This window comes from Pseudopipra pipra, chromosome 1, assembly GCF_036250125.1.
Source record: "Pseudopipra pipra isolate bDixPip1 chromosome 1, bDixPip1.hap1, whole genome shotgun sequence".
NCBI classification, from domain to species: domain Eukaryota; kingdom Metazoa; phylum Chordata; class Aves; order Passeriformes; family Pipridae; genus Pseudopipra; species Pseudopipra pipra.
Genome location: NC_087549.1, coordinates 53,952,828 through 53,965,963, shown reverse-complemented (window position 1 = coordinate 53,965,963; position 13,136 = coordinate 53,952,828). Strand labels below are relative to the sequence as shown.

The following is a 13,136-nucleotide window of genomic DNA, read 5'->3' as shown; positions in this document are numbered from 1 at the left end:
CTGCCGAACAAGCTTAGCAATTACATCCTGTACAGTAATGCTACTCCCTAGAACTACCACATATTCTTTGTCCAGTGTTACCCTTCCACCTGTCTTGCACCAATGTCTGAGTCAATGCCAACACGCAGATACACAGGAACTATGTTTCTGTTTTGGAACACATCTTTTAAGTCAGCACTCTTTCTTCAAAAAGTCCTAAGTGATTAAGTCAGTCACTGAAAAAGAATTATGAGATAATGTGAAACCCAACAGCTCTAGCAGTCTCCACAAACCTTCAGCATCCATTAGAAAAGTTGGAGCACATTCTGTGGCAGACACATGTAATATGCAGCTGCACATCTGGAATGGCACATGACAGTACAAAAGCAGAGCTAGGAGAATGGACACCTGAATCCAAAACCCTCCTTCATCAGGAACAGATTAAAAAAAAGCCTATTACAAGGAAAACTGTACAAATACAGATCTTTCAGAACAAGTTTATTAGTCAAACACAATTATAAAATTTAAATATTTATACAGCAAGATGGAAAATTCTAAAGTAAAACCAAACGCGCCAAATCATTTAGCTGCAGTATACACAGGAATGGTTTTGTTTCCTTTATGAGCTGATCCAGTATCAACTTTTCTCAACAATTTCTTGAACACACATTTAATTCTGAGAATGTGTTTCACATGTCAGTGCAGTATACAAAAGGAAAAAATTAAAGACCGTACTGAACTGATTTCAAAAAGAAAAAAAAAAAAAAAGAAAAAAAAAAGAAAAAAGGACAGGCACATTGAAGTCAGCTACTCCATAAATAGCTCATGGCTAATACTGTTTGTATGTGTTGCCATAGTTCAAAGGGTACAAATTAAAATGTTCCTTTGATACACAAGTAACAGGTTCTAAATCTTGTTGTTTGTTCTGCAAAACATGCATGAATTTCCCAAATTTTTGAAAATCTTCTGTACAAGAGAAGGAATACAAAGGCAGCCAGAAATGGAAGCATTCACAAACACCAGAATAAGGCCCTTCAGAGTTTATTTAAAGTAACATGTTAAACCCCTTCATTCTCAGGTAACAGATTAAGAGGCCGAGATACACATCGTCTGCGAGGGTGAGGATACTGGAGGTTGGCAGTGTCAGCATCGCAAGATTGCTCTATCAGAGGAGGAGGAGGAAGGAGCTGGGCATGACTGGACCATCTCGATCCAGCCCGTGGGGAATCCAGAGGGGGAAAGAAATACCTGAAACAATTAAGAAAGGAACAAAACACCAAAACAAAAAACCAAACCAAAACAAAAAAACAAAACAAGAAAAAAAGAGAAAGGTAGTAAATACAAGGAGAACCAAAGGGGAGAAAAGACATGCTGGAAAAAAAAAAAGGCTTTAGTATATCCATGCCAAAACCAATAGAACATAATAGCAGAAATCAAGGCATGTAATTCAAAACAAGACAAATCTGGAAATTGTTCTTTAAAGCAAAATAATACAGTCTTTTCCACTGAAATTTATAGAAAAGAATACCATAGTCATAAGTTCTAGTATACATTTTTACAAAAGAATGGATTGCTTTGGAAATCAAAAGGATGGTGTGGTACAGCTATTAACAGGTTTTCATTCTCCCAGAATTTCTGTGATTTGTTAACAGCCTTCAGTAACGCTTCATTTGTGACACAAAATATACATTAAATATTACCAAAGTACATTTTCTGCATATGCATCTAATTCAGAGTAACTTCACAGCGTTTCTAGAATAGACGTAAAAACATCATTGTTTTTACATTAATACACATTTATAGAGAATAACTATTTTCAATGAAATACAGCCTTTGTATGTATTTACATATTGCTGCAAAATCCTCATAGTAAATTTAAGATTCCTGGTGAGCGCAAGATTCGGAATTATGCCACTTCATGTCATTTTGCTGCTGTTTTTATTAGAACTTACCCGTAACACTTGTGCATTTTAGCATAATTATATTAGATACCTACAGATGTTTTCTCTCTTGTTTACAGTTCTGTGGACTTACAGAAAGGAACAGCTCTTAAACTAATTAATGAAATTATGGGACAATTCACAACAAGCTGCATTTTGGTTTCTACCTTTATATGGCTGAAGTGTTTGCATTTTTTAAGGATACTATGTTTAGAGAATTTTAGGTACTCCATGGAACTATTACCATAGGAATGTACAAATACATATCAGAAAAAGTACTTCTCTTATGATGACGAAAGTATGACAGTACTCATAAAACATTTATTTGAAGTCATACTAAGGGATATAAACGAAGCAATACCCAAACTACTGATAGCTACCATCTGTACAATTGTCAAAACAGTTTTCTTATTCCTTTTAAACTAACAGTTTTATATATTACAAAGCAGTTACAACCTTGTAATGTTTAGGAATCTTAATCAAATGCTGAACGCTATGAAATGCAAAACAAATTGGTTCTCAAAACAATTTTAATGGAAGTTATTATAATGGTCATTTCCCTCCTCCCATCCCAAACAAGGACAAAAATTCTCATTTTTAATCATGAACTAGTCTTTTAATTTGACAAGCTTTCATATAATACGTTCTGATGAAAGTTTTGGGGTTTGGGTGGGTTGTTTATGGGTTTTTTTCCAAACAAGAAGCCTCTCCAAATATTTTTCTATCAGGAGTTCCAATAGTATCAAACTGTGCAGGCTAGTACAAAAAAGTGTACACAACGTGTTTTAAAAAGGCTTTTTGAACAGCATTTAGTAGTTAGCAGGCTGCTGGTGTCTTGGGAGAGGTCAAACGGCGTTGGGGAGGGGAAAAAGGAGTTCGTTTTCCATTCCTGTGTGCATGCAACAAGCAGCAAAACACCAAAGTTACTCCAGTTAGCTTGGTATCAGCTCTGCTTTCTGTTAAAAAGGACATAATACAAATGGAGAATGGAAATTGTATCATAAATCTAGACACACAATTACATCAACATAACAATATAGCCCTACTGATTTATTTTGCAACAATCTACATCACCTGTTCTGAAACTTAATTTTGGTGATCGTGCTTTTACAAACTTTTTCAGATCTGCATATTCTTTAGTTGTTTTAAGTGTTTAAATGTATAGACACTGAAACAGCATGTAGAGTCACAGACAAAATAAATTATGTGTAAGATACCTATTCAGTGTCAATACATCAATCTTTATCAGTGTCTTAACACTAAGACAAAAGTTAACAACTGTGCTTACGCAACTCAAGGCAGTGTTACTACAAAGAAAAACATGGAGTTAAGGCATATATTTTTTATAGTAAGGCTCAGTCCTAGGACAAGACACCCTACGTTTGGGAATTCCACAGCCAATGACATGATTTTGGAATTAACGTTTTGTTACAAACTGGAGCCAAGGATAATTTATTAAAAAACAAAACAAAAAGCCCTCCAAAATGCAAAGCAAGCAAGGGAGTCTAAAAATAATGCTAGAAGTTCCAGATTCACAATGGCTTACTACCAACTTCATGGACAGGAGAAGAACCACCAAAAGGGTGGGGTAAGGAAGGGCAGTCTTGCTGGCAGCACGCTTTAGATAAGGAGATTGTGAAACCACACCCTATGCAAAACGAGTATAAAATAGCCTGTAGTTCCCCACAGGAGCCCAAACAAAGAGTTACACAGCTCTGAATATACTATTCCCAAGATAGGGCTGTATTTCAGCATTTTTTTGCTACACTGTAAGTAGAACATGGAACCAGATGACCAATATGATTCTGATGCCCTTTTTTGTGGGACCATTACCACCCCTTGCTGTCCCATTTATCTTGTGAGGAAAATGTGAAAGCCCTCCTCTGCTCAACACAGCTAGGGATCTGGAAGCCAGAACTGGCATTCAGGATTGACTGCTGAAAGGGAAGGAGAGGCAGGGAATGATGACACAGTGCTGCTCTCCAAAAGCAAACTTTACTGATCAGCATTTTAAACCGAAAGAAAGCCACATGAGTAGCTGCACACGGATGGAAATGGAAGCTATGCCAAGGCAATAGAAAAAAAAATAAAGGTGGCCACAAAACTTGGAAACTGCAGCTACAGAATTTGGCCACATCTAGTCCTTGCATAAGATTTACAGTCCTGTAAAGCTGAGTGTACAGACTCCACCATGCAGAGGAGGGGCTCAGAGTATTTCTACATTTCGGTGTGCACAAATTTAAATGTTTCTTTTTCAGAAGAGGCAGTTAAATTTACCTACTAAACAGCAATTATTACAGAATAAAAACCTAACAGAGATTAAAACAAATTATCTGCAATACAAATGCCATATAAGGAAGATTAAAAAACCACAAAATTGATGCTACACCTGTGAAAAGCAAGTTAACTAACAGTAGTATTTGATTGTTGAAACCATACATTATGAAGTAGCTTTTCCTCCTTCCCTTCTGCTACATTACCCCAGTGAAAAACAGAGTTTGTTGCTGGTATTTTTGCTTCACTTTTAAACACGAATCTAAATCAAAAGGGCAGTTATACAGCACTTACGATGAAGCTGCTTCTTTGAAACTATTTCAGAAATGCTGTTTTTAATAATGTGAAAGGACTAGAAGTGAAAATAGTTGTTTACATTGCTTATTTATACATTCTGATTCAGTGTGGCTTACGGTTTTGTTCATTTTCCCCTTAACAGTGGCACAGCAAGACAACACCACAAAGCAAAATCAGAAGAGCCTGCAGAAGTATTGCACTTTGAAAAAATGTAAAACAAACATGAAAGCTAAGTGAAAATAAGAAGATTCAGAGAAGAGACCATTTAATGAAACTCAGTCTCCCTACTAATTAACCTACCTGCTGGCAGATGATCCATTTAGTGAATTCTGTAGACTTGTATTGGCTGAACCTAGAGAGGCATTAAAAATTCCCTGCTGAGAACTACCATTCACTGGACTCCCATTACCTTTCAGAATACCAGTACACTTCCAGTTGTCCATGTAATTAGCTGCAAATATAGATATATAAAAACTGTTAGTTTCTCTTCTGAAGCTCAGCATTCCCTACAAATATGTTTCAACTACCATACACCTGGTGTGAATCAGAATGGAACTTCAGTGCCAAAATATAAATTCCAAATAGCTGAGGATCTGGCCCTTTAGCTGTCTGATACTCTTTGGCTATCCACAACTTAAAACTCAGTTTCCACTACTAAAATACTGAGAAACAAATGCGAATGTATAAGGAAACTAGTAGTGGGGTTTTTTGGGGTTTGTGTTTTTGCTGTTGCTTTTGGAAATGTAAACTGAAAAAAAGCCAGTTTGCCTGAACATTGTGACATTTTCTGGGTTTAGCATCAGAAAAAGACAGTAATGCAGTACATATGTTACTTTGTAAAATTAAAATTTTATATAGCTCTAGTCTGGTGAAACAATTTCAGGGTACAGGAACAACTATTTGCAACAGCCTAAATCATGCAAGTGTTCCAGCACAGAAAGTTATTTTCTTTTTCCGAAATGTAAACACAAATATAAAAAAAATCACAAATCTAAAATGAACTTTCCCTCCAAAATTATGTTTTGAGTAAAATTTCTCCAGTATATCCAGCATACTACAAAGTTAATATAATATATGTCAAGTGGGTAACCTTACCCTTCCAGAGCCTAACACAGCCATCATCACCAGAGGAGGCAAGCACTGTGCCCGTAATATTCCAGCTCACTCGCCACACCTGGGAGTTGTGATTATCAAACTGTGCCACAATATGAATTTCAAATTTTGTTAATCCTCCCGATGAAGTCAATTCCTTCCTGTTTAAGAGAAAAGTGATAGTTCTGCACACACCTGTTCAAAGGTCTGGGTTTGAACATGATGACAGAAAGAGAGGATACATCTTTCAAGCAGTTTATACAACTGTTACTAGATGAGGAGTGCTAAGAGGGTATTTAGACAAAAATTACAGACTTGCTCACAATCTTGTCATCTTAAAAATCAGGCTGCTAAAAAAAAATCCTGCATACACTAAGCTACTACTGTTCCTTCATAGATACTACTAAACTACTAAAATAAAACCATAATATCACATCATACCAAACCATCTTCCTCTTAAGCTCACCTTAGAGGTTTTAGCGTGAAAATTCGTACATCTTTGGTTGCTACAGCCAAGATATGGAAGGATCTTCCCAGATTTGGAGCAAATGCAATATCATGTACAGGATCTGTGACTGTCATCAAAGCTTCTGCTTTTGCATATTTTCTGTACAGCATAGGAAAATAACTTTTAATGCCATCAAAACTGCCAGTGATGCAGGTTATATAAACCAGACACAGGGGAACAGGGAAAAAGGTTTAAGTATACATAAGACTTGCAAAAACAAAAGTATTTTCTTAAAAGAAATTGTAAGTAATAATTTCAAGCTCATTTCTTCAAAAATCAAATACATCAGATACAGTAACCACTAAAACCAGTATGCTAAATCATACAACAAAGCAGGGATTCCAGTACAAAGAACATTTTGTCCACAGTTGGAAAAGAGAAATAAAAAGATTCTTCCATTGACAAATCTAAAGGGAATTTGCATCTCAGCAACTTACTACATTTTCTGTTGTAATCGGACAGCTACCTGCCTCCTCTGCTGTATGATAAACATGTATCCCATTTTTTTTATTTACCACCAGGTAAATAAAGCAACTTGTCTTTATTGTTAGTGCACAGAGAGCATTGTCTGAAGGCAGGCATAAATCCACAAAACACCCCGGCTCTTTTCCCACACCAATCACTCTGAATCAAACACAATTTCTCTGTTATTTAACTGAAGTGATGGTGCACACACTTCCTGGCCTTTTCTGGTTCTGTGAACTCTTGACAGTGTGAACTTTCACAGAACATTAGAAATTCACAGGACTTTCTGATATTATAATCATGCCTTTAAAATCATTTTAAGGTGTCTTTGAACAAAACAGTGCCTCCTGCAACACAGTTCAATTTCAACTTTGCCCTCTTAATTCCTTGTACAAAATTAAGCATATAAATTAGGAGACAGCAAAACAATTCTTCTTTAAAATTCTGGTAAGAACAGTGGCATTTCTTCACCGACATGGAATAAAATTATCAATATCATATTTGTAAACACCAGCTGCCATTCCGAGGTCTTCCTCTCTTTTCCCATCCAATGGCTCATAGACAAAATTAAGCTATTATCATTTACTACTTCACATCTAGTGACAGAAATAAAAGACCATATATTATAAACTACTTTATGATCCCACAAGTGTTACACATTTAGCATACCTGGTATTTTCATTATATTCATAAATTTGAACCTTTGCCAATATATTTGGACTGTTGTCATCACTTCCTACAGCTATCATTGGAGAATGTGCTCGAGAGCTAAAATGGAAACACAAATACTGTTAAATTCACAAATGATTCCACAGAAAGTTCACCAAGCAGTTTTTAAATTTAAAACACTATAAAAAAACCCCAAAACAATAACAAAAAAATACGACAAGGGAAAACATCACAAGGAAAACAAGTTAAGTGCTATTCATAGTTACCAGTATCTCCACTCTGATGTTTTAAAAGCCCACTTTATACATTCACTATGGTGAAATGATTAGGAAACATTATTTGGCAATTCAAGATGATGTTCCCAGAGAGTAGGGTTGATTTCATATATGCATGGTGCAGTCTAGTATTTGCCACAAGTTTCATGGCAGAGTCTGCACTCTTTGCACTGCTTTTAATGACCGATTAGTGTCATTTTGTTCAGGTTTTGGAAGACAGCTTACACAAGCTAAATGTATATGAACTATAGTTTTTAAATCAACTTTTAACTCTATTCCACGCACTAAAGTGAAAGCCTGTATGTACTCTGAACCTCCAGCACAGACTACTACTAATGAATAGAAGAATAACTGGATCAGCAGGACACAACATTATGTCTACAGGGGAAGCAATTAAGTGCTTCTGCATGAACAGAATCCAAATTAGTTCAGCCTTGAATTGTTTTTCCCCTCCTGTTATTGCTGGGGGAGGATACGAGATGGGAAACAAAGGAGAACCTCTGCATGCAAGTGTTCTTTTGGATAGGAACTACCCAACTGGACTCCCCTCTGATTCTGTCCAGTTCAAGAAGGTTAAGTACATCATTGAGCCCCCCTGAGGATAGAACTAAAAGAACAACTCTTGGGCTTCATATTTGTGCTAGCAAGACTCTTGTGGCTCCTTTTACTCTGCTGCACTGGCAAGGGTTCATGTGCTTCTTGGAGTTTTCAAAATTATTATCTATTGCAACACCATTCTAAATGAAAGCAGAAAAACACAGGAATTGTTCCTTTACAAACACTTTCTTTTATCAAAATCCCAGTTCAGTTTTATGGGATAAATAAAAAGCACTCTGTAGGTTTTTAGGTTGCTACTTGTTGAAAATAATTAAACTGGGAATATTTCCTCACAGAGCACAGGAGGATTATTTGTATCACTTCTCTGGCTCTCCCAAACTTCCTTTATTAAAAGAAATTTCAGCAGAAAGTTTCATATGTACCCAAACATACACTCAATCTTCTCCACAGGATTTATTCCACAAAAATTCAGAACTCACTCCTCTGCTTAAGCAGTTATAAAGCAAAACCTAGAGTTTTAATAACATACCTTGAAGGATTCCAAGAAATACAACTGCAGCTTAGCTTACATGAAATTTCATGCTGCAGTGACCACTGACTGAGATTCATCACATCTGGAGCTTCATAAATCCTTACAACTCCATCTGCTGAACAGGTTGCTAACATAAGACCCATATGCTTGGGAGCAAACTTCACATCTGTAACGGATGTCCTACTGTCCACTAGAGTGGTCCTCTTGACCTGCAAAGAAAAGGCAGAGATTCTTCAGAGAAATGCTAGAAATTTCCATCAAAAATTTATTCCCTAAGGAAGGCTAAACAAAGTCTGACAACGTCATTTCATAGGATCACTAACATCTTCCATCAAAAACTTTAAAAAAAAAATTATCTTTTTTCACCAACAAATTGGAGAAATGACAGATCATCGTTACAGTGATGCAAATTCAAGCATCAAGAGATACCTCACTGTGATATCAAACTTCTGATACCAAAAACAATTGTTTAGATTATGCTCTTCAGGAAAAGAAAAAAGCATCACCATGTAACATAAGCACAAAATAAAAAAGTACTGGCCAGAGGCAGTTTCAAACTATCCTCTTCATTCATACTGGTGACAACATTAACTGCCCTGTCTAAGGACACCACCTTATAAATTCAGCACTGTTGAAGTTTATCATGAAGCACTTTCTCACTGAAGCACTGAAATAAGTGCTTCTGATAAGGGAACAGGTAAATGCAGCAGGCATTGGATAGGATGAATAGCTAAAGAGGAAAAAATTGTAAACATTTCTTTTTCAAGTAATTTCCTCTCCTGCCAAGACAGCCTGCTGAACCTGGTTTGAGCTGAAAACCATGATCACAACTGCACATAGAAGTGAACTTTCATAATCCACGGGTGCCAACAGTCTTGACAATCCAACTTCTCACAGTATGTATTTTAACATTAGAAAACTTTAGCAGAAAGTAGAAAACTGCAGGTATTTTAGCAACTTAAAATAAAACATTAGAGGCAGGAATAGTACTACACATAAAGCATAGCTGGAAAATAGTCTGTTTAGATCTAAAATTCCCATGATGAAATGCTATCCTGAAAATCTACTTCTGAGTAAAATTTTTTATTTGCCAAAAGAACCTTGATCTATTGTTTGAAAGACGAAAAAGACCAGCATGAGACAGTTTTGAATGAGCTCTTGTTTAAGAACTTAAATTCTACTGTAGATAGAAATTCACATTTGCAAGTTGTTTGCCAGGGAACACCTTGTTATGAAACACCAATAACAGTGACAGTGATTGGCCTGAATGTTGCCATTTAGCTGTTTTCCCCAAACATTGTAAAAATACTTACTTTATATTGGAGTATTGCTACAAATGAACAAAACATAGGCAAAATCAGGAACGCTTTATATTAACAGAAAAAAACTCAAGTCTCACCCAGTGACTCTGGCCTCGGAGTTTATCATTTGACTCTCCCACAATTTCTTCCCATACAGCTGCTGTTCTATCAAAAGAGCAGGAAACCAAGACCTGCCCAAATTCAGGATGTGCCCATGTCACACGCCACACAGATCCACTATGGGTCTGCAAGAGAACATCAAAACACTGTAGAAAAGCATACTTACTGCATTAGTCCAACAGACTATATATTTTTATGAGCTTCTGCAGAAGGGAATTCCTGTTCCTTTGAAAGTTCTGTTCTTTTATACCAAGTTACACAGCAGCTGTTGTATTTATTTCAACCACCACTGCAAGGTTTTGTTGCTATTAATAAGTGTTTAAAAAGCAATTATTACAAGTGTTTTTCAAAACATTATTTATTACTACTTTAAGTTCCAAACTAAGATTCTGCCTTGATGCAAAAAGTTGTGCTTTGTTTTCGGTCAATTTTCAGCCATTACCATGCTTACTTCTAACTTGCCTATACTTTTCAAAAGCATATGTAGAGCATTGCTTATCTTCTTTTTAATATGAAGCTCCTCTTTCTACCTATTCAACCTTCTTTTCTTAGAGAAAGGGAATTCAAAAGCTTCACTTGCATTTCCATTTACAGGTATGAATGCATTGTGGTCCTAATAAATACAAATTTAAGGACAATTCAGAAGCTGAATGCACTAATTATCCAGATGAAGCAGAGTCTCTATATGAGTTCTCAGAAAGGTTTTGGAGGAAAAAAAAACAGAGGTCAGATGTTGTAACATTTAACAGCCAGACCTCTTCCTTTTTATTTTTTCCTTTTTTTTTTTTTAAGTCTTACTATATGCAAAAAGGAGAATATTCAATTAAAAACAAAGGTACTGTTTTTCAACTCCCTAAACCAGTTACTGTTATGTTTACTGATACCAAAGTCTGACAACATAACTAAGTACAGAAGACTGCATGTTAGACTCTGCTTTAAATGAGAGGCATTAGAGATGTTTTATAAAAGCAGAGAAAAAGTATTTCACGTAAAACATACAGAATCTACAAAAAACCAAAATTATTTCTACTATATAAGTCAGCAGAAATGAAGCATGTTTCTTCAAAAACAAAGGATAAATTACGGTTATGTCTGTGTAATTTTTATAAATACAAACCTTCCAGCTGGCAGTGCAATGCCAATCCCCATTTTCACTTTTGTCCCAGACCTATTGAGAAATCAAAACACAATCATACAATTTGCAAATAAAGCTTATTAAATAGTACCTTAAAAACACAGCCATACATATATATATATATATATATATACACATCAAAAAAAATATAAATAAGAATATACATGCATACCACTAGACATTTTCATCTGGAAAACTGTACTTGGCTCAGTACACAACTGCACTTCACTCACCCTTGAAAATATCCCTACTACAGGTCAGGAGAAGAGGCATCACCTGTAAAATCCACTATTGTACGACACCTATCTTTAAAAAAAGTAATTTACATGGAAGAGAAATTATTGCCATTCTCATACTTCATTCACCGTTCCAAAAGTACACTACTCAGTTTCACTCTAGAGCCTTGACTGTCCTCTGGTGCTCAGCTCTGGCTGCAAAACCCTAATGCAGTGCCCAGTACCCATCCCAAAGACAGAGCAGGACAGCAAAAAGAAATCAAGGTAGTGGGGGAACAGATTTGTTTCTCTAATATTTCTGCCTTGATTTATAACCATATGCCGAACCTTCCCCTCTCTTGATTTCCCATACATCTTCATCATATTTATGACTTTTTTACTGAAAAATTATGAAGGAAGTCATGAACATAAACAAATGAAAGACACCTCTAGAAGTCTGCCATCCACTCCTGTTTGTCACTCATTCACTTTAAAGCTTTACTGGAGCCCAACTCTGTAACTTTTCCCCAACTCCTATTCCACAGGGCCCACATAATGAGAACAAGACCTGTACAAGTTCTGAAGACCGTCTCATAAAGGATTCAGTTACAACTGGAAAGTAACATTACAATGCTGAAGAACATAGTCACTGCACTCTACCTACCCCTTGGCATCTTTCTTAACAACATCCTTTTTAGGCTGCAAGTTCTAGGTAGTCAGTCCAAACCAAAGACTTACGTGGTTTTGGCTTACTTTTTGGGGGGACTATTTTGTTGTTGTGGTTGGTTATTTGCTTTTTAATCTGTGCTGAGGGAGAAGGGGCTGCTCGCTTGTTTTTAAGTATGATCTAAATGTGACACAGCTTTCTACGAAAAAAATAACATTTTCTCAACCATCAACCCGATCTAAGGAAAAACATGACTGCTCTTTAAATTACATTTCTTAGTAAGAAATATCCATGTAACCGCATAATCCCTGTAACTCTTGAATTTGTCTGTCTTCTTGCTATGCACAGAAAAGGGAAAAGGCAGTCGTTTAAACAAACATAAACTGTTACTTTATTTCCTCTAAAGGAATTAAGATATGCAAAAAATTTTACAGTTTCCTTCATCTGCCAGAGCACACGTGAGCACTTCAACTTCAGCCCTTTGCTTACTGGCACTTAATTATGAAATAGCATCTTCTTCCCTTAATAAATACAGATTATCGGCGCTACATTATGAAGCGGTAGTTTCTTCCCTTAATGTTAATAAACACAGATCTTCAGCTGAATCAACAGAACAAGCGCCACGGCCGCAGCCACAAGAGCTCGAGAATGTTTTCCTAGGTGGAGCCGTGGGTGGGAAGCGGCGTTCCCGTGTTTACAGGCGTTCGCGCACACAAACACACAAACACACGTGCCGTATGTGCGGGTGCCTCCCGCCTCCTCAGCCTCCTGGACCCACAGCCCGTCACCGTCCCGGTGCCTCCCGCGGGACGAGCCCCCGGCAGCCCCTCGGCCCCGCCGGCTCCCCGGTAGGCCGTGCGCCGCTGCTGCCGCGGCACCCCCGTAGCCGGCACAAGGCCCGGCGGGTCCCGCTGACCTTGACGCTCTGGTCGCTGGAGCAGGTGGCCATGCGGCGGCCGTGGAAGTCGAAGGACACATCGTGGATGAGGTCGCGGTGATCGGCCGCGATGCTGCGCGCCACGAACATCCCGGCGCGGCCGCCACGCGGGGCGGAGGGCGGGGACACGCCCGCGCGCGCAGCCGCCGGCGCCCGCCGCGCTCGGGGGGGC

At 37.5% G+C, this 13,136-nt stretch overlaps 1 protein-coding gene across 2 annotated transcripts; it reads right to left on the bottom strand.

Annotated features, from left to right (window-relative positions):
• Positions 1 to 460: 460 nt before the first annotated feature.
• On the bottom strand, positions 461 to 13,106 carry SEH1L (SEH1 like nucleoporin). 2 transcript variants are annotated; one of them, XM_064657291.1, is made up of 9 exons: positions 12,944 to 13,106; positions 11,128 to 11,178; positions 9,989 to 10,135; positions 8,587 to 8,798; positions 7,225 to 7,323; positions 6,049 to 6,189; positions 5,586 to 5,743; positions 4,791 to 4,941; positions 461 to 2,875 (listed from the first exon to the last, which is right to left on the bottom strand). In XM_064657291.1, the coding sequence occupies exons 1-9, from the start codon at positions 13,052 to 13,054 to the stop codon at positions 2,863 to 2,865; spliced, it is 1,083 nt and encodes a 360-aa protein (XP_064513361.1). In that variant the 5' UTR covers positions 13,055 to 13,106; the 3' UTR covers positions 461 to 2,862. The 2 variants fall into 2 exon arrangements, with proteins under 2 accessions (XP_064513361.1, XP_064513351.1); XM_064657281.1 differs by having other exon boundaries at positions 461 to 1,227.
• Positions 13,107 to 13,136: the final 30 nt, after the last annotated feature.

What these genes read in the sequence shown, in the direction of transcription:
- SEH1L (XM_064657281.1), bottom strand. Translation starts at nt 13,054, where the DNA reads ATGTTCGTGGCGCGCAGCATCGCGGCCGATCACCGCGACCTCATCCAC. An exon ending in CCAGCGACCAGAGCGTCAAG is followed by an intron (nt 11,179 to 12,943) that starts GTCAGCGGGACC and finishes ATTTCTCAATAG; the next exon opens with GTCTGGGACAAAAGTGAAAA. An exon ending in GAATATAATGAAAATACCAG is followed by an intron (nt 6,190 to 7,224) that starts GTATGCTAAATG and finishes TATGCTGTACAG; the next exon opens with AAAATATGCAAAAGCAGAAG.